Source organism: Loxodonta africana, chromosome 18, assembly GCF_030014295.1.
Source record: "Loxodonta africana isolate mLoxAfr1 chromosome 18, mLoxAfr1.hap2, whole genome shotgun sequence".
NCBI classification, from domain to species: domain Eukaryota; kingdom Metazoa; phylum Chordata; class Mammalia; order Proboscidea; family Elephantidae; genus Loxodonta; species Loxodonta africana.
This window is the reverse complement of record NC_087359.1, coordinates 52,867,307-52,885,252: the sequence shown is the minus strand read 5'-3', so window position 1 is coordinate 52,885,252 and position 17,946 is coordinate 52,867,307. Positions and strand designations below refer to the sequence as shown.

The 17,946-nt window shown below is 53.2% G+C and overlaps 1 protein-coding gene across 1 annotated transcript; it reads right to left on the bottom strand.

Annotated features, from left to right (window-relative positions):
* Positions 1-1,599: 1,599 nt before the first annotated feature.
* Positions 1,600-12,529, bottom strand: GAS2L2 (growth arrest specific 2 like 2). The gene is made up of 6 exons (XM_064271397.1): positions 9,740-12,529; positions 7,612-7,853; positions 6,616-6,723; positions 5,429-5,525; positions 4,063-4,315; positions 1,600-3,519 (listed from the first exon to the last, which is right to left on the bottom strand). Exons 1-6 carry the CDS (start codon positions 10,122-10,124, stop codon positions 1,956-1,958), a joined length of 2,649 nt encoding a protein of 882 aa, XP_064127467.1. The 5' UTR covers positions 10,125-12,529; the 3' UTR covers positions 1,600-1,955.
* Positions 12,530-17,946: the final 5,417 nt, after the last annotated feature.

The window sequence follows — 17,946 nt, the reverse complement described above, 5'->3', positions numbered from 1 at the left end:
ACCTCTCGTCACTGGAGCTGATCACTGTCAGTTTTGTACTGATTTAGAAATAACAATAATAATGATGAAGATACTAGGAACGGCCTGAGGGAATGCTGAGGGACTTGGAGGGAGGGAGAAGTGGTGCCATGTCCCCTTCGTCCTGGCCAAGGGAAATTCCCCTCAGGGCTGAGCCCTCAGCCCTGGTCTGGTGGGAGGACAGCAGTCCCTTGTCAGAGGGGCAGATGAACAACTCAGCCTCCACTTGGCTGAGGCTGCGGCACATGGACCAGGAATTCGGGTAGCCCGGAGTGGTGATGGAAAGGAGTCTGGGGAGGAGGTCATGCGTGGGGAGAATTCCCCACTGAGATCCAGCGTGGGAGGGAAGTGATCCTTCTGCTTCCCCAGCTGAACCCCACTACCCCCACCCACAGGAGTAGCACAGTTCTAGAGCTCCCGGGTCCTAGTCCCTGCAGTGTTGCGTGACTTTGGGCAAGTGACCTGCCCTCTCTGAGCCTCCCTCTGAAAAAGAGGAGATGGCTCCCCTTCCCCACACTTCTGAGTGGCTGGGAGGGTAAGGAAGAGGGCCTGCCCCCTTTTGTCCTCTCCATCCCCGCCTGTGGTTCACCAGGGCCACCGGGGGAGGGCTGGCAGCCAGCATTTCCCTTGCCCTGTCACCCCCAGCTCTGAGGCACCTGAGGGGGGTGGGGGACCCAGGCCTCTGGCTGCCCCTGTGGGAGCCACTGGAATGTATTGCCTGATAGACCCCTGACACCCCCTCTGCTTCATCCCACGTCTTTGATTTTGGATCCCTCCACCCCCATTCTGAGTCTCTGTCCTTCCTCTTCCCTCTCCCCCCTCCCCAGGGTTTCCCACCACAGGGTCTGGAAGTGTGTGTGACACCCATCGCACTGTTATCAGAAGTCAGAATAAAAATCAGGGAGTGTTTTCCCTTGTTTCTGTACCAAAGTGTCAGCTCTGTTGCTGTTGGTGGGAGGGGAAGGGGTCCCTCCAGGACCTGCCTGCCCAGCTCCTCTCTGAAAGGAGGGGAGGGGGATGAGGTGGCCCTGAGCGCCAAAGCCCAGGTCAACCAGGAGAGCAATGATGAAGCGTCTGGGGCTCAGGATTTACTTCCTCCCATTAATTAAAACCATGGGGGGGTGGGGCATAACTTCTCCTCCCCATTACTTTTCCTGGAAAGCTTTCACAACTGGATCAGTCCCAGCTTCTGCTTCTGTGTCTGGTCCTCTCCACTCATGGCTGAGCCTTTGAGTCTCTGGATCCTAACTTCACGTATGTAGATGTGTAAGGAATGCTCTCACCCACCCCTCTTGATGCTGAGTGGTTCCCAAACCTAGAGCAAAGCTTTGAAGTTCTTGGCAGGAATGGTCTGCAAGACTATAGTGGGGCTGTCCTTGTCCCTGTCCCTGAGCTGATGCACCAGCCACTTCCAGGAAAGATGAGTTGTCTCTCAGGTTGGCTGACTGATGAGAGAAGTTTCTCCCCACCCCCAGCTCCATCCCCCTCATCCCCTTTTCCTCAAGTGTGGTGTCATCTGAAGCTACACCTTCCTGCACCACTGCATCCTAGAGTGAGGGACCCAAGAAGTTGGTGCCTCAAGGAGACCCACATGTTTTTAATAACTTATATGAGTTGTGGAAACAGGTAAGCATGGCCAGAAACCAAAAAACAGGAGTTTGGGGAGATGTCTTGGGGGAGGAGGTGAAAAAAGATACAGGGCGGCCCCACCACCCCTCACCTAACTGGAGCTGGCACAGAGTGATGGTTCTCTCCTTTGTTCAAATGAACAGACTGAGTCTATATGTGTCTTCTGACCCCCTCCTGGCCAAGGTGCTGTATGGAGGTGAGGGACCTTCCCGTCTGTTCCTGTAGCTGGGAAATCGATGGCTACGTGGGCATCCTTTGTGTTTCCCTCTGCCTGCATACCCCCAGCTCAGGGATGAGAAAGCCCCTCCTTAGACCCAGGACTCCTCCTCAGGTGGGCGCAGGGTTTGGTCAAGCTGCTGAGGCCTCAGGTCCTCAGGAGGTGGAAGGCTGCTCTCCAGTATGGTGGCTGACTCTTTCTTCTCCATTCCTTCTTCCTCCTTTCCCCCCTCAAAGGCCCCATCCACTGGGGGTGCCTCTTCTCCCTTGATGCCTAGTGCTGCCTTTGACAGCCTGCACCTGGAGGGTGCCCTGGCTGGACCCAGGTGGAGGTAAGCTAGCGGCTTGGGGATGCGTGAAGGCTGCTTCTCAGGCCTATGGTCCCTCCGGGGCCGGATTCTGGGCCTTAGCTTCAGCTTGTAGATGGATGGGACCCTCTGGGGCTTCCGGAGTGTTCTCTTGCCCTTGTTTGGACATGCCTTGGCTTGGTCAGAATTGGGGTCCAAGGGCAAAAGTATGGGGACCTCTGGGCTGGCAGATACAGTCAGGGCTGAGCAGTCCTGCCCTCCTTGGGATGGTACCTTCCTCATCCCAGTGCCGTTGGCACTCAGGGTTGCTTTAGTCCTTGGCCCATTGTCTCTGACTCCCAGCTTCCCTTTTGGGCTTCCTGGGTCTGGGGTAACAGCTGACTTACGGGATCCTGTAGGGGCTGCCCCCCAGGCTCCCATGTCTACTTTAATGAGGGGTGGGGGGCCCTGAGTCAATTCTTGAATGACTTTGTCATAAGGATCCGTAGGCTCTGGCCAGCGCCCACCCAGGCTGGGGACATAGACTCCACTGCGAGGAATGGTCCCAGACCTTGTGCCCAGGGGACGGGCACCCCCTGCCTCCAACAGCTTCATGTTGGCCAGAATCTCCTCTTCAAGGCTATGATAGGTGGCTTGCTGCTTGGTCCTGCCCAGGGGCAGAGGTGTGTACCTCCCCTCCTGCTCCTGGGGGGCCTTTCCCCAGGGTTCTCTGGCCTCTGCTGCAGCCTGGAGGTCCAGCTTCTGGTCCCCCTCCCCTGTCCCCACAACGCAGTTCCCATGGCTGGACACAGCTGGGTGTCTGTCCCCAGCCACAGCCCTTAGTGGGATGGGGCCTCTCTCCAGCTCTGTCATGGGAGCACCACTTTCAGTACCTGGAAAACTTCTTCCTGGAGTGGGGGGACGGGCAGGGGGCAGCCGGGTGGGGATCTTGGTGGGTCCTTTAACAGGAGATGGAGAATGGTCAATTGCTGACTCCCTGAGCTGGGGGGAAGCACCCTTGACCTTACCCCGAGGTGGCTGCCTGAGGCTCAGGTTCTTGACTGGGCTGGAGGAACGAGGCAGGGGAGATGGTCCTCTTGCTGGTGTCCTTTTAGTGGTCACTTCGGGGGCTTGTAGTCTCTGGGGGGTAGGGGCCCTGCCATGAGTTCCCCGACTGTCTGTCTCCTCATGGACCCAAGAGGTGAGAGTCCTTCCCCTGAGGAGTTCAGAGGGGTGTCTGTCTTCCCTCTTCCCTGAGGACACACACTGTGAGTCTTGGCCCCTATGGGTGGATGAGGATCGAGGGCTGGATAGGCTGTCCCCAGCTGGCAGCTGCCTCTGAGATGGGGTGAGTGACCTCTCCTGGCACCTGAAAGGGAGAATCATAAGGCCAGAAAGGGAAACTCATAAGGCCAACAGGGTCACCTAGTCCAGTCCCCTGCCTCTGGAAAGGGATGGTCTTTCTGTGGCCAGAATAGCAAAGGGGCCTTCCTAGACTTCACCTCTAATGAAGGAGATGCACCCTCTTCATCCATGACTGCCCAAGTCTTCATTATGTCAGCTCCCTGTGTAGCTGATAGAAGGAACAGAAGGAAGCCTGGTCTGGGCTCAGGGTAACTGCAGATCTCACAACTAAGGGCTGGGGTCCCTTAGTGTCTACCACAAAATGGCAGAATGACCTTGGGTAGGTCCTGTTCCTTTTCTGGGCCCCAGCCTCCTCATCTGTGAAGTGGGATGGGGTATGAAGTAACTAAGATGCCTTTTTAGTTTTGAACACCTGAGGTCTTGTTGCAGTAGGGGGTGAGGGGCAGTGCTGTGAGCTCTGCTCCCTTTTATGTGGGGCAGGTTGGGGTGGCCTGTGAGAATGTGGACCCCAAAGGAGAAAGAGGCCCTGCCCTGTCCCTCCGTGTACCTCAGGGGTGCCGCCATCTCTCTGAGGATGCCCATCCCTGCTCCTCGTTCACTGCAGGGGCTGGGGGAGGAGGAAGGAGGGGGCCTCAGCTTTCGGCCTGAAGAGGTGTATGTCTTCCAGTCCACAGGGGGCAGTGGGCTCTGGGAGCGGCTGATGGTCATCGTGGGCTGGGGCTGCAAGGGCCCATCCTGCACCCTCACTTCATGCTGCACCGGTGGGGCTGGGGGCTTCAGCAAGCTGCCCGGCTTGTGTGCTACCAACACAGCCCCAGAGAGAGGAGAGGAGAGAGGGTTAAATATCCTGCTGATATGACCCATTGTCCTCTCCCACAATGCCCCATTCTGTTCATCCCACTTTCATCCCACGTTATAGACAGTGGGACCTACAGTGGCAGCGCAAGAATGTTCTGTAGAAGAGGCCTGCTGTTGCTTTCGGGTGCTGTCAAGTCGGTTCCAACTCATAGCGACCCTATAGGACAGAGAAGAACTGCCCCATAGGGTTTCCAAGGAGCGGCTGGTGGATTTGAACTGCTGACCTTTTGGTTAGCATCGAAGCTCCTAACCACTATGTCACCAGTGCTCTATAAAAAAGCTCTATAGGAGGGGTTTATAACAAACAAATAAAAACCCATTGCCGTGGAGTGAATTCCCACACACAGCGACTCCATAGACAGAATAGAACTGCCCCATAGAGTTTACAAGGAGCATCTGGTGGATTCAAACTGCCAACTGCCAGCCTTTTGGTCAGCAGCCATATCACTTAACCACTACACCACCAGGGTTTCAGGGGATGTCATTTGGTAGAGGCCTGGACTGGGGAACTTGTTTTAAAGCTGTATTTGTATTGCAAATCTACTACTTTTGCCTAGATTGTAGGCTTCTTTAGGGTGGCAAGAATTGCTGATAGAGATTACAAAAGAGCTAAAGACCCCTCCAAGCCACGCTTGGTGCCACCATGGTGGACCCTAGAGCCAGACTACAGCGCTTCAGAGAGGCACCCTGACCAAATGCGTGTGTTTGGTGCCACCTTGTGCCTACAATTGGTACTGCACCATAACGTGTGTGCGCGCGTGCGTGCGTGCGTGCGCGCGCGCCTACCATTGGTACTGCACTATAACTGCCCAGCTTTCCTCCACCTAGGACTGGGAAGAGGGCGCTACACCTGTGCCTTCTGTAGAATCTTCCAGCCTTCATCCCCTACACACGTCTTGCCTTCATATTCCGCCTTTTCTTCTGTCTGGGAACAACCTCTCCTAGCTTTCTCCTTGGAACTTGGAGATCAGACCTACATCCCGTCTCTCCTTCCAGCCTCCCAACCCAGAGTTACCCCTCTCCCACCACAGGGAGGGGAATCTCAGGAGACTCACAGAGGGACGTGCACCGGCAGGGGTCATGTTTGTCCAGGTAGTGGCCAAGTGTGTCCCAGCCACCACCCACACGCACCATCACGTGGTTCCGGAGGATCTGCAAGAGGCAAGGGTGAGGTTGAGGATAGGGTAGAGGGCTCCCCCACTTCTTGGGCCACCTTGCAGGCTTCCACACCCACTAAGAGGTATTTCCATCCTTTGACCTGCCCATTGCACCCTTGTACACAGGTGTAGCTTGAACGCACACGTCTTGCAGCCTTCATCTCCTCTATATATGGCATTGGGTAACACATGTTGTCAGGGTAAAGGAGGGGCTGACTAACAGAAAGTTGCCCTACAACTGGGCAAGGATCTCACAAGCATTGTGTAACTGGATCCCAGAGCACTGCCTTCTCTCCCTTCCTTAGAAAGGGGTTTGCACCAGCACATGCTTTATCAGAAAGGAGCCCTGATTACCTCTGGCTTTGCCTCTGTGATGTGTGTAAAAGAACCCAAGAGTGTCCCGGCCACTCCCCTCTGGGGCAGGTCACATAACCTCCCCAGGCTCGGTGGGGGCACAATTCCTTGCCCTCACCTGCTTCACAGGAGTATTGCTCCGGGGGCTAGGTGAGGACCCAGGGAGCTGCCTCTGCCCCAGGTGTGGCCTGTGCCCAAGGGAAGGGCTTGGCCATGCCCCTAAGCTACTGGCCGCACCCCTCGGTACAGATGTCCCTCTGACGGTTTTGGGGTGGGGTACTGGGAAGCACATTGCAGACCTGTACTCCTACTCACTGTAGGACGAACCAAGCCAGGCACCCACATGAGGGGCAGGCTATGGGATCCCTGTGGTTGGGGCCATGTACTGAACACAAACTTGGGGCTCTCATCAAGCCAGGGTGGGGTAGAGGGAATGGAAAAGTGAAAGTACCTTCTCCATACCCCTCTTCTGCCTGGAGACATCACCTCGGTTAGGCTAAGGTGGAGGCAGATAGAAGGTGAAGAGGTGGTGATTCTGGCTGCCCTGATGGGAGGAGGGGATAGGCTTGCCGCCTGGAATTTCTCCCTGGAAGAAGAGAGCCCCAGGGCCTGATAACTTAGGGGTGAATGGTGACTTCCTGCCCTTGTCCCCAGGCTTGGGCAAGGCCCCGTGGAAGGAAACCCTATTCTGTTGACCGCGGGTGCCCTTCCACCCCCAGCCCTGGACTTACTCTGATGAAGATGAGGGTGTTAGAGTCCCCCACACGGTACTTCCCCTCGGACACCTTGACCATGGAGAACTGAACGGGGCATGTGCAGTGGCTCACAAGACTCTGCACCTGCGGGGAGAAGGGTATGGGCTCAGCCTTCCCTCTGCCCAGACTCCAAGTTCCTTCCCACACTGGTCAAGCACCATGGGGGGCCACCTACTCCCCACCCCGCCACCCAGGCTTCTGGATGGGGACTGAGAAGAGGGAGAGAAGACTCTTACTGTCCCAGGCAGAACAAGACCTTTAGCGACCACCTACTGCCCAGCATCCTCATGGGGCAGCTGAAGGAGGCTGTGGAGTGGTTAAGAAGGAAGGTGGATGTGCAATCTGACATGCTTGGGTCGGTGTTCTGTCTCTACCGTGTCATATGCGTTGGCCAGGTTAAGGAACCTCCCTGAGCTCCAGTTTTCTCAGCGGTGAAAACGGGGTTAATCACAGTAAGAGTGAAGTCATAGTGTAGTCATTACAGTAAGATGAAGCCCTGTTTATAGGCCAGACACTGTTCAGGCACTGACATGCATTGGCTCATTTAATACAACAGCCAGAGAAGGTTTCTCTCTTCCCTTTACAGATGAGGAAACTGAGGCACAGAAAGGTTAAATGATTTGCCCAAAGTCACACAGCTACAAAGCAATGGAACTAAGACTTGCACCAAAACCCCAGCGTCTGTTTTTACAAACCGTGCACAGGGCTGTGGTGTGGGTCAGATGAACGACGTGCAGAGTGCTGGGTTTATAATAAAAACCTAGCAGGAAGCATAGCCAGGACTGCCTGTGATTGGGGCCGAGGCTCAGAGTGGAACGTGACTTACTCAAAGCCACACGGCGAATTCGTGACAGGGCTGGGACTGTGCCCAAGAAGGGGGTGACTCAGAGCCGGTTGTAGGAGGTAGCGGGGGGTGGTGGGAAGGAATGGGGAGCGGGGCAGGGCTTGGAGGGCGTGTCCCGAGCCGCTCACCATCTGGTCCAAGTTGCGGAAGTGGCAGGCCCTGCGCGCGGGCGGCGCGGGCGGCGGCGGGTCGGGCGGGGGCAGCGCCAGCTCCCGCCGCAGCTCGGCGTCGATCTCCTCCTCCAGCTGCACCAAGGTAGGCGCCGCGACGCCGAAGCGCCAGGCCCGGCGGCCCACCTCCAGCAAGCACAGTACCACGTTCTTCACGTTCTTGCGCAGCACCAGGTCCTCGGTCTCGAACATCAGCACCTCTGGGGGGCGGGGGAGGAGGCAGCGTGAGCCCCCTGCTGGCCTCCGGGGGAATGGGTGGGGGATGCTAGCTGCCAAGAGTGGGCTCGGACAGGACACTCGGTGACTCTGCAGTCCTGGGGACTGAGGCCAGAGGGCGTGAACGCCCTGGGAGCCTCCTGGGATGGGGATGGCAGGCATGAGGGTGGTTTGGTCTCAGGATCTTAGGGCCAAGCCAGCCTCCAGGAGGGGTCCCAGCAGCATTGCCCAGTTACTGGGTGTAGTCAGGGTGGCCCATGTCACAGAAGAGGTAGAAGTTGGAGGGGCGACACAGGCAAAGCAAAGGAACCTGGAGCCTGGCTGTGGGCCCGTGGCAAAGGAAGGGTTAACTCCATCTTGCCTTCCTCAGCCAGCTTGCCAGGATGGGTCTAGGAGCAGGAAGCACTTTATTATACTCCCCACCCACCACACACCTCCAATATCCACCAGGCATCTCAAACTCAACCCCTAGGTGGGCCCTGGAGCCGGACTGCCACTGTCAGAGTCCTGCGTTTCCCACCTGCCAGCTGTGTGGGTCAGTCTGTGAGCTAGTTTCCTCTCCTATAAATGGGGGTGTAGTCTTCATAGGGTTGTTATGATGATGATTAGATGAGCTAATAGCTGTTATACATCTGCAGAACAGTGCCTGGGCTGTGGTGGGCCCTCAATAAAATGTTAGCTTTTATTAACTCTCTAAACCTGCTCCTTGAGACATTGGTGATTCAGTGGTGGAATTCTTGCCTTCCATGTGGGAGGCTTATGTGTTGCTAAAGGCCTGGTCATCTACTTGCAAAAAGCAGCCATTGAAGACCCTGTGCATCACAATGGTCCAATCCACAACCAATCATGGGCATGGTACCGGACCAGGCAGTGTTTTGTCCTACTGTGTGTTGGGTCCCCATGTGTTAGGGGCCCACTCAACAGAGGCTAAAAACAACAAACCTAGCCCTCACTACCCACCACCAACTAGCAGCCCAGGCTCTACCCCTTCCCTCTCCTCTGAAACATCCCACCTCATCCCACGGTTGGGTATAAGGCCAAGGAGATGAAGGATCCTTACATGTCCCCCCCCTGAGCCCTACAAGCCCCAGCACGACCGGGCCCCTCCCAACACACCCCCTGCCTCTTCCCCTGTCCTTTTCCCACCCCACCCCAGGCCTGTGCCTTCACAATGCCCTGCCTGGCTTTATCCCGGGCATCCAAACACTAAACCTTTTCTGTGCCTTCACCCTTGCTGTCCCCCCACCTAGAATGTCCTTTCCCCCAGACTTCTTCTTCTTCGTCTTCAAATCTCCCGCTTCTGTGCAGGGTTTCTCAGCCACCACTGGCACCTCCTCAGTAGCTGTTACCTCCTCTGGCTCCCCAGTACATACACGGGGATTTATCACATCAGCTGTGATTTACAAATCTACACACCTCTCTTTCTTCCTAGACCCCGAACTCCTTGCGCACTGGGTCCTTAAGGCCCAGCATGATGCTCAGCACAAAGGAAAAAACAAAAACCAAACCCACCCACTGCCTGTCGTCAAGTTGATTCCGACTCATTAGTGACCCTATAGAACAGAGTAGAACTGCCCCATAGGGTTTCCAAGGAGCGGCCGGTGGATTCGAACTGCTGACTTTATGATTAGCACCCGTAGCTCTCAACCACTGTGCTACCAGGTTTCCAGCACAAAGGACGTGCTCAACAGGTTTTTTTTTAAATGAATTAATTAATCAGCACATTTATTTATTGAGGATTTACTATGAGATGGGGAAACTGAGGCATGAAAAGGGATGAGCTGGCCCAAGGAGAATCTGAAGGAGGATCCAGGAAATCCTCACAAGATAAGGGCCCAGGGGAAAGAAGGGAGGAGTCTAGGGTGGTTACCTTGAATGCCCATCTCCTTGCGACACCACTGGATGAAGTTGGAGACATTGTCCCGTGCCTGGAAGGTGCCCGGCTGGGCGGCCTCATTGCAGGAAACTCCAGCTCGGGGCATAGGAATCCTTTGGGCTTGGGCAGGTGCCTCAGCCAGGAAGGCCAAGGCAGCCTCAGTGACAGTGTTGGCATGCTGGCACAGTACCAGGCCCGTCTCCAGCACCTGCAGGAAGTTGGCCCCATCTATGTCCAGTCCATAGAGATCTTGCAGCCACTCAGCCAGGTCCTCCTTCATGGCCTCTAGGTACTGCTCGCTGGACTTAAAGGGCCGGATGCTGCGCACAGGAGGCCCCTGGACCCTGGGCCTCCTCCCGAGCCCCCTGGGCTGGAACATGGCTCCACCGTCAGCAGGTGAAGAGGCAGACACCTCCTTTCTCCCACTGCTGGTCTTCACTCTTGCCACCTGCTGGGTCTTGGCCCCGTCCTCCCTGACTCAGGGGGTCCCCTTCCACAGCCTTTGAGCCCAGGACTTTCAGCTCTGCTATTTGCCTCTAGCTTCAGCGGCCTGGCCAGGCCCAGCCCCCAACCCCCAACATTCCTCAGTGCCTGCCAGAACTTTCTCTGCCTGCTGGCCCTGCAGCGACCTCACTGTCTAGCTGCCCAGTCCATGTAGAGTTCACCACCTCCCAGGATGACAGAGGTGAGGACACTCCTTTCTCCTCTGAGGGCTGGACAGGTCAAGCGGGCTGCCGCCCACCCCCCACCGGCCACGGAGCCTGGTGTGGCGGCCTGTCTCTTCACTCTGCTTTCTTCTCCTCTCCTTGGAGACAGCAGCTGCTACAAACACTCCTTGTTAACCCTCCCGGCAGGCAGGCAGGCAGGCAGGCAGGCGGGCAGGCAAGGACTTCCCTGGACAGCTCACCCTGGAGCAGATGGAGCAGGGAGGAGAAACTGAGGTTGGCTTCTCTCACCAGGTTGACGAGGTGGGAGCTCCTGGGGAAGGGGGGAGAAAAGCAGGGGCAGGAGTTGCTGTGAACATGGTAGGATGGGGATGAAAGGAAAGCAGTCCAAAGACATGAGTCCCGGACCTATTTCCTAAATCCCTTTGTGAACTTCATGTCCTACCTAGCCTCTCTGTGCCTTAGTTTCCCCAACTGTAAAATGAGAATAATAATATCTACTTCACCGGGGGTGTTGTGAGAAATAAAGGAATAATACGTGTTTGGCGGAAACCCTGGTGGCATAGTGGTCAAGTGCTACAGCTGCTAACCAAAGGGTCGGCAGTTCAGATCCGCCAGGTGCTCCTTGGAAACTCTAATGGGCAGTTCTACTCTGTCCTATAGGGTCTCTATGAGTCGGAATCGACTCAATGGCACTGGGTTTGGTTTGGTTTGGATGCGTTTGGCTGCTAACCGAAAGGTTGGCAGTTCGAATCCAACAGCTGCTTCTTGGAAACCTTATGGGGCAGTTCTACTCTGTCCCATAGGGTCGCTATGAGTCGGAATCGACTCGATGGCAACGGGTTTTGTTTTCCTTTTTGTATGTAAAAATATAAGGCCATTGGGATACACATACACATGCACACACACACATGCACACACACACATGCACACACACAAGCACACACAGGACTGGGTGGGCCCTAGCCCTCAATGATTCTCCCAGCAGCCCTGTCTATGATCGCAATCCCCAATTCCTTTGGTGCATCTGCTCCACCCCCCATTCTAACCATGTGATTCTTCTAGATCCAGCTGTCAAGCAGTTCCTCGTTGCCAGAGCAATTCGTTCATTTGACAAACATTTCTTGAACACATACTACGAGCCAGGCACTATTGTAGGCCTGAAGATACAACAATGAACAAAAAAGACCAAGTCCCTGGGGTTACTTATGTTTTGCTGCGTGATGAGTCACAGATAATAAACAAATCTGTAGTAAATCAGGAAACCCTGGTGGCATAGTGGTTAAGTGCTACAGCTGCTGACCAAGAGGTCGGCGGTTCACATCCACCAGGCGCTCCTTGGAAACTCTCTGGGGCAGTTCTACTCTGTCATAGTTCCGACTGTGAGTCAGAATCAACTCGACGGCACTGGGTTTGATTTTGGTTTGGTATAGTGAATCAGATGGTGATAACCAAAGGGGGAAAAATGAAGGGATATAAAGGAGATGGGGGTGTGTGTGTGCAATTTTATACAAGGTGTTAGGGAAGACTTCACAATAAGGGGATATTTGAGCAGAAACCTGAAAGATGTGAGGAAGCAAGCCCTATGAATATCTGTGGGAGAAGTGCTTGGACAGAGAAAAGAGCCAGTGCAAAGCCCCTGAGGCAGGAGGATGCTTGGCATATTCCGGAAATAGCAAAGAGAGATAGGATGTGAGGCAGAGAGGAAACGGGGTCCAGATCATGCAGGGCCTTGTGGGTGACTAAAGACTTTAGCTTTTTCTCTGAGTGAAATAAAAAATGCACTGGAGCAGTTTGAACAGAGGAGTGTCATGCTCTAGTTAGGTTTGAACAGGACCACTCTGACCGCTGTGTAGAAAGGACTTCAAGGGCAGGTGGAATCAAGGGGAACAGTTAGGTTATTGCAGTCATCCAGGCAAGAGTTGATGGTGACTTAGACCAGGCTGATAACAAGTGGTCACGTTCTGTATGACTCTTGATGACTTAATAGAATTGGTCCGAAGCATAATTTCTCAACCTGAGCATCATTGACATTTTGGGCCCGATAATTCCTTGTTGTAGGGGGCTATTAGAGGCTATCTTTGTCATTGTAGGATGTTTTGCAGAATCCCTGCCTCTACCTACTAGATGCCAATAGCACCAACCCCAAGCGCGGCAGCCAAAAATGTCTCTAGATTTTGCCAAATGTCCCTGGGGGGATGGGATTGCCCCTGGTTGAGGACCACTGCTATAGGAGCATGTGAGTCAAGCTAGTCCAATCAGAGTCCTTTCCTGGGATCTTTGAATTGGAGCTTACCAGGGCAGGTTCTTTGCCCTCCCAGATGGTTAAGCTTTTAGGGATGTGAGTCTGGATCCATGTTCTCACTACATGGAGAAAGCCCTTCTGCAATAAACAAGAATGTAGCTGGCACACAAAGAGCAAAGAGAACAAAGGAAAGAGGACCCTGAGGATGCTGGAACCTTTGATTCAGCTGTATTAGGCCACCCATTTATCTACTTCTATCAGTTAGGCTCACACTAAACTGCTATAACAGACCCCTAAAACAGTAACCCACACAAGAGAGAAGTTTATTTCTCTCTCTCAGAAGTAGACAGATGATCCCAAGTAGGCAGGTAGCTCTGCCCCATGAGGTTGTCTAGCGACCCAGGTTCTTTCTATCTTGTTGCTCCTTAAGGCTGTTGCCATTACTACATAATTAATGCTCTCCAGTACTTTGTCCTGTCCCAGGTTGCAGGAAGGGGGAACAGCGTGAGAGCAACCAACCTCCTGTTAAAGGATACGATGTGAAAGATGCTCATGGCACTTCTGTTCACATCGCTGGCCAGCATTTAGACAATGGGCCACGACTAGCTGCAAAGGAGGCTGAAAAACATGGACTCTAGCTGGCCGCCAAACACCCTGGGAGCATTCACTAAAAGAAGGCAAGGATGGAGACGGGGACAGTTAATAGTTCCAACCATACTGCCTTTAGCTGACTTTGCTTAACAAGGGCTGGTCAGCAAACATTTTCTGTACTGGGCCAGATAGTATATTTTAGGCTTGGAGGGCCATGTGCTGTCTGTGTCACTTATTCTTCTTTGTGGGTTTTTTTTAATTAAAGCTTTTAATGATATATATTATATATATAGAAGTGTAAGAACCATTCTTAGCTCAAGAGTCATACAAAAACAGGCTGTGTTTCAGATTTGCAAATTTGGACTAGTTTGTCAACCTCTGGCTTACGTGAATTAAATTCCTTTTTGTCTTTTTCAGTTGAACGCAACATTTATCTGTTTTTTTTTACTACTCTAGATAAGAGATGAATTGAGATATAAATGGTACATGGAAGAGAATTGAGATAGACATCCAATTCTGAAGAGGGGTTGGGTGGAAATGTATTTCATTTGGAAGATATAATGAAATCAAAAGAATTTGAGCTGGGCTTTAATGATGAAATGGAGAATGGTTCACACTTTTACTAGGTCAGAGAACATCTTAATCAATAGGAAGACAGATGGAGCAGTGACAGCATCTTTTTATTATTGAGCCAATTTGAGTTGGTTCAAATTTCAGTTGTTCTAATTTCAGTTGCATCTAAAATGCATTTGTAAGGAAAAAAAATAGAGTGAAAAAATGGAGATCTCGTCTCTCTCCTGCTCCTACAGATTTTACCTGTAACCTATAAAGGACAGGTATACATTTTATGATTCATGCTTGTTTGAGGAGTTCTCCACCACGGAGCTGGGTTCCCCCTTCGGGGATCTTTCATCTCTCTTAATGTCATTTAACACTATAAATTTCCCTCTGAGCACTGCCTTCACCGCATCCCATAAGTTTTGGTGTGGCGTGCCTTCGTTTTCATTTGACTGTGATATTTTCCAAGTCTTTTCTGATTTCGCTCTTGATTTCTTCCTTGACCCACCGGTTATTTAATAGTGTGTTGGCTGATTTTCCACATATTTGTGTATTTTTCAGTTTTCCTTCTGTTATTAATTTCTAGATTCGTGCCATGGTGGTCAGAGAAGATACATTGTACGGTTTTAATCTTTTAAAATTTATTGAGATTTGTTTTGTGACGTGGCATATCGTCTATGGCCTTCCCGGGCCTCCGCAGCGCAGCCCGGACCCACTGGTAGGCCGCTACCCGCTCCCGGTCTCCGGTCCCAGGCGGCCACGAGGCGCCGACCTCGCCCACAGCCCTCGGTGCTCCGGGCCTTCGGGCCTCTGGGGCGGCCCCGCTCTCCCGCCGGCGCCTCGGGAAGGTGGGGGCGGCGGGAGGGCGCCGGGGGCTCAGCGTTGGGGCGGCCGGCGCCGGGTCGCGGGCCCCGAGGCAGCGTGCGCCGCCCCAGCGAGCACTGCCCGAGGCGCCGCCGCGCGGACTCACCGCGCAACCCCCGGCGCGGCGGCTGGCTCTGCGGGGCAAGGCCGGGCTCCTGCCACCGGAAGGCCACGAGCTGCGCCCGCTCGGTCGCTGTCGAAGTCCTGGGCGGCCGTCGCCCGGAGAAGACGACGACGGCGCCGTGCCGGGGAGAAGGAGGAAGCGTGGAGGAGGCCCCGACGCGGTGCCGTTCCCAGTCCCCTCCCGCCGCGCCCTGTGACAGCCTCTCCTGGGGTGAGCTCACCCCGCCTCCTGCAAAGACGCGCGGGGAATTTAAATGCACTCTCGACTGCGCTGTACACACTGCACGTGTTTTCTTTTTGCAAACGAGCTTTTCCCAGCCTCTTTCCCTAATGCTCCAAGATTCAGTTTCCTCACCGATGGCGGGTCCGGGGGACCCTACCGGTGAGCAATTTAAGGGAGCGTAAGGCGAGCGCCCCCTGGCGTCAGATTCCCGCCCAGTCCCCGCGCGCCGGGAAAATGGGCAAGTGGACACCAACCCCCGCAGCGCGGCCGGGCGAGCGGGAGCAGAGGGAGCGCCGAGGGGGTGGGGGTCAGGGCTCCCAAGGACCGCAGTTCTTGCGCCTCCCCGAGGACGAACGTAGGAGGGGGCGAGGAAAGGAACCCAGTGCCGCAGTAGTCCCCGGTCCCGCACCAAGGGTGATGCGTTGAGGGATATTCTTGGCCTCCAAATTCCTGGGATGCACCAAATTTCGCTCAGAGGCCGCACGTGCTGTGAGAGGTGACCATTTGACCGAACCTGCGGTCTGTTTTTTTAAAAGTGTAGTTGCTTTTTAAAAACAGTAGTCGTGGATTCCAACTCATGGTGACCCCATGTGTGCAGAGTAGAGCTGCTCCATAGGGTTTTCAAGGCTGCTTTTGCAAGCGGATCGCCAGGCTTGTCTTCCGAGTGCTTCTGGGTGGGCTCTGTCATCCTTTCAGCAAGCACTTAACCGTTTACGCCATCTTCGGATGCCTAAAACAGCTGTATTGAGGTATAATTGACATATATTAAAGAACACATGTTTAAAGTGTACAATTTGATGAATTTTGAGTTATATAAATACACAACAAATTATCCCATAGCTCGGTGGTGTAAAACAGCCATTTATTATACTCAGGGGTCCTGAGGGTCTGGGATAGGGACAGGGCACAGCCGGGAAGCCTCATGAGGTGCCACAAATATGAAAGGCACCTGACTGAGGCAGCTGGACAAGAGGGGATAAGACGTTTCTGCTGAGGCTTGGCCACTCTCAACATCTATCTTGAAATTGGGAGGGGGCGGGGCACTATTTAGAGATTGCCCCTGGGTGGTAGTTATCCTCCCTAGCCCCTGCTTCAGTTTCGGCAGGGTGACTTGAAGGCTGGGGCAGGAATCATCTGGTGGCACTCACACAGTCTTGTGGTTGATGGTGGGAAGACAAACAGCTAGGGGTTCCTCAGATCTCTCCTCTCTCTCTGGGTGGCTCGCTCTCTACCTGTCTCCCTCTCTAGCTTTCTCCCTGGCTCTCTCTCCTCTCCACGTGGTCTCTCCTGCATGGCAGTTTCAGGGTAGCTAGACTTCTTGCACACTGGCTCAGGGCCCCCAGACGCACATTCCAAAAGAGAGGGCCAAGTGGAGGCTGCACTTATTGCCGTTTCAAATATAGCCTTGGAAGTCACACAGTGTAACTTGTAACTTATGCTGCATTCAATTGGTTAGAAGTCACCAAAGTTGGCAGCAGTTCAAGGCAAGGGGAATTAGACTTCTCTTTTATGGGAGAAGTGTCAAAGAATTTGCCAACATGTTTTTCAAAACACTCTAAGTATGATTCCATTAACATATACACTGTACTATAGTTTGGAATGTACAAAACCAAATCTGTTATATGCTGAAAAAATGATAAAACTATAAAGAATAGCAAGGGAAGGATAAACACAAAATTTTGATATGGTGTTTTACCTCTGAGGGAAGAAGGAAGGAAGAGATGGGATCAGGGATTGGCACTCAGGGAACTCTATATTGTCTTAACATTCTGTAACTGGGTGAAGGGCACGCAGACGTCATGCTTTTGTTCTTTATACCTTATACATATTCCATAAATATTATCTCACAGATACTCAATATTTAATAAAAATATAATTTGAAAGTTGTGTGAATTTTTTCTATGCTCACTTTTTTGGAGGCTTTTTTTTTTTTTTTGTAAGGTGCAATTTCAACTCTGAATTGATCTGAAAATCGCATGCCTCATACACACTTTTCCATAGAACAACTTATAAATGTTTTTGCTGACTTCTTGGAAAGGAGGTCAGCTCTGGGAAAAGCCCCTTACTACCATTTTGTAAGCCAACAACTGAAGAAGAGTTCCTTAACCTCACTGAACCTTAGTTTTCTTCGAGCTGGCTTGAGGATCAAACGAGATGATGGAAGCCCTGCTCCCTGGTGTGTGTTAACTCGGTGTTAGTAAGTACTCTTCATTTCTAGGGTAGAGGCACAGGAAGATGCTAGAGTGGACTTGTAATAGCAGGCAGTTGTTTGAGTCTGGAGTGCCGCTCGAGGGGGCTAGCGAGAAAGAGTTCAGACTTGCAAAATCCCAAGCGAATGGAAGTCATTTTAGCCTCTCTGCATTGGGGACAGGTCTTAGATGTGATGGGCTGGAGAAACAGGTATTTACCTTAATTCCACTAGTGCTGAAAAAGCAAAGTGGTAAGAGCTGTATCCTCCAAAGAAAGCACTGGAGCCCGGTCTGGACTAATCGTCCCAGATGGCTCCAAGGTGCTCCTTATACCACTAGGGTTGCGTGTTCGAATCTGCCTCCAGCCGAGGCGCCCACTCCTCTCCGGAGATTTAATAGCTGGGGGTTTTGGGGAAACCCTGACAGGGTGGTGGGAAACGCTGGTACTGTGTGGTGGGAAACCCTGGTAGTGTAGAGGTTAAGTGCTACGCCTGCTAACCAACAGGACAGCAGTTCAAACCCGCCAGGCGCTTCTTGGAAGCTCTATGGGGCAGTTCTTAGGGTCGCTATGCGTCGGAATCAACTCAACGGCAGGGGGTTTGGTTTTTCTTGCCTTTCAGGTCCTGGTCCCCTGCGGCAACTGCGCCTTTAAGCAGGACAGCACTGCGTGTCCAGGAATGTGCGTAAAGCTGGAAGGGCGTGGCAGGGTCACTTCGTCAGTAGCCTGGCACGTTTTCGTTTCG

Coding starts and splice junctions, on each gene's coding strand:
- GAS2L2 (XM_064271397.1), bottom strand. CDS start 10,124: ATGTTCCAGCCCAGGGGGCTCGGGAGGAGGCCCAGGGTCCAGGGGCCT. Junction 6,724..7,611: donor TCCGCAACTTGGACCAGATG/GTGAGCGGCTCG, acceptor TTCTCCCCGCAG/GTGCAGAGTCTTGTGAGCCA. Junction 5,526..6,615: donor ACACCCTCATCTTCATCAGA/GTAAGTCCAGGG, acceptor TGCCTCTTGCAG/ATCCTCCGGAACCACGTGAT.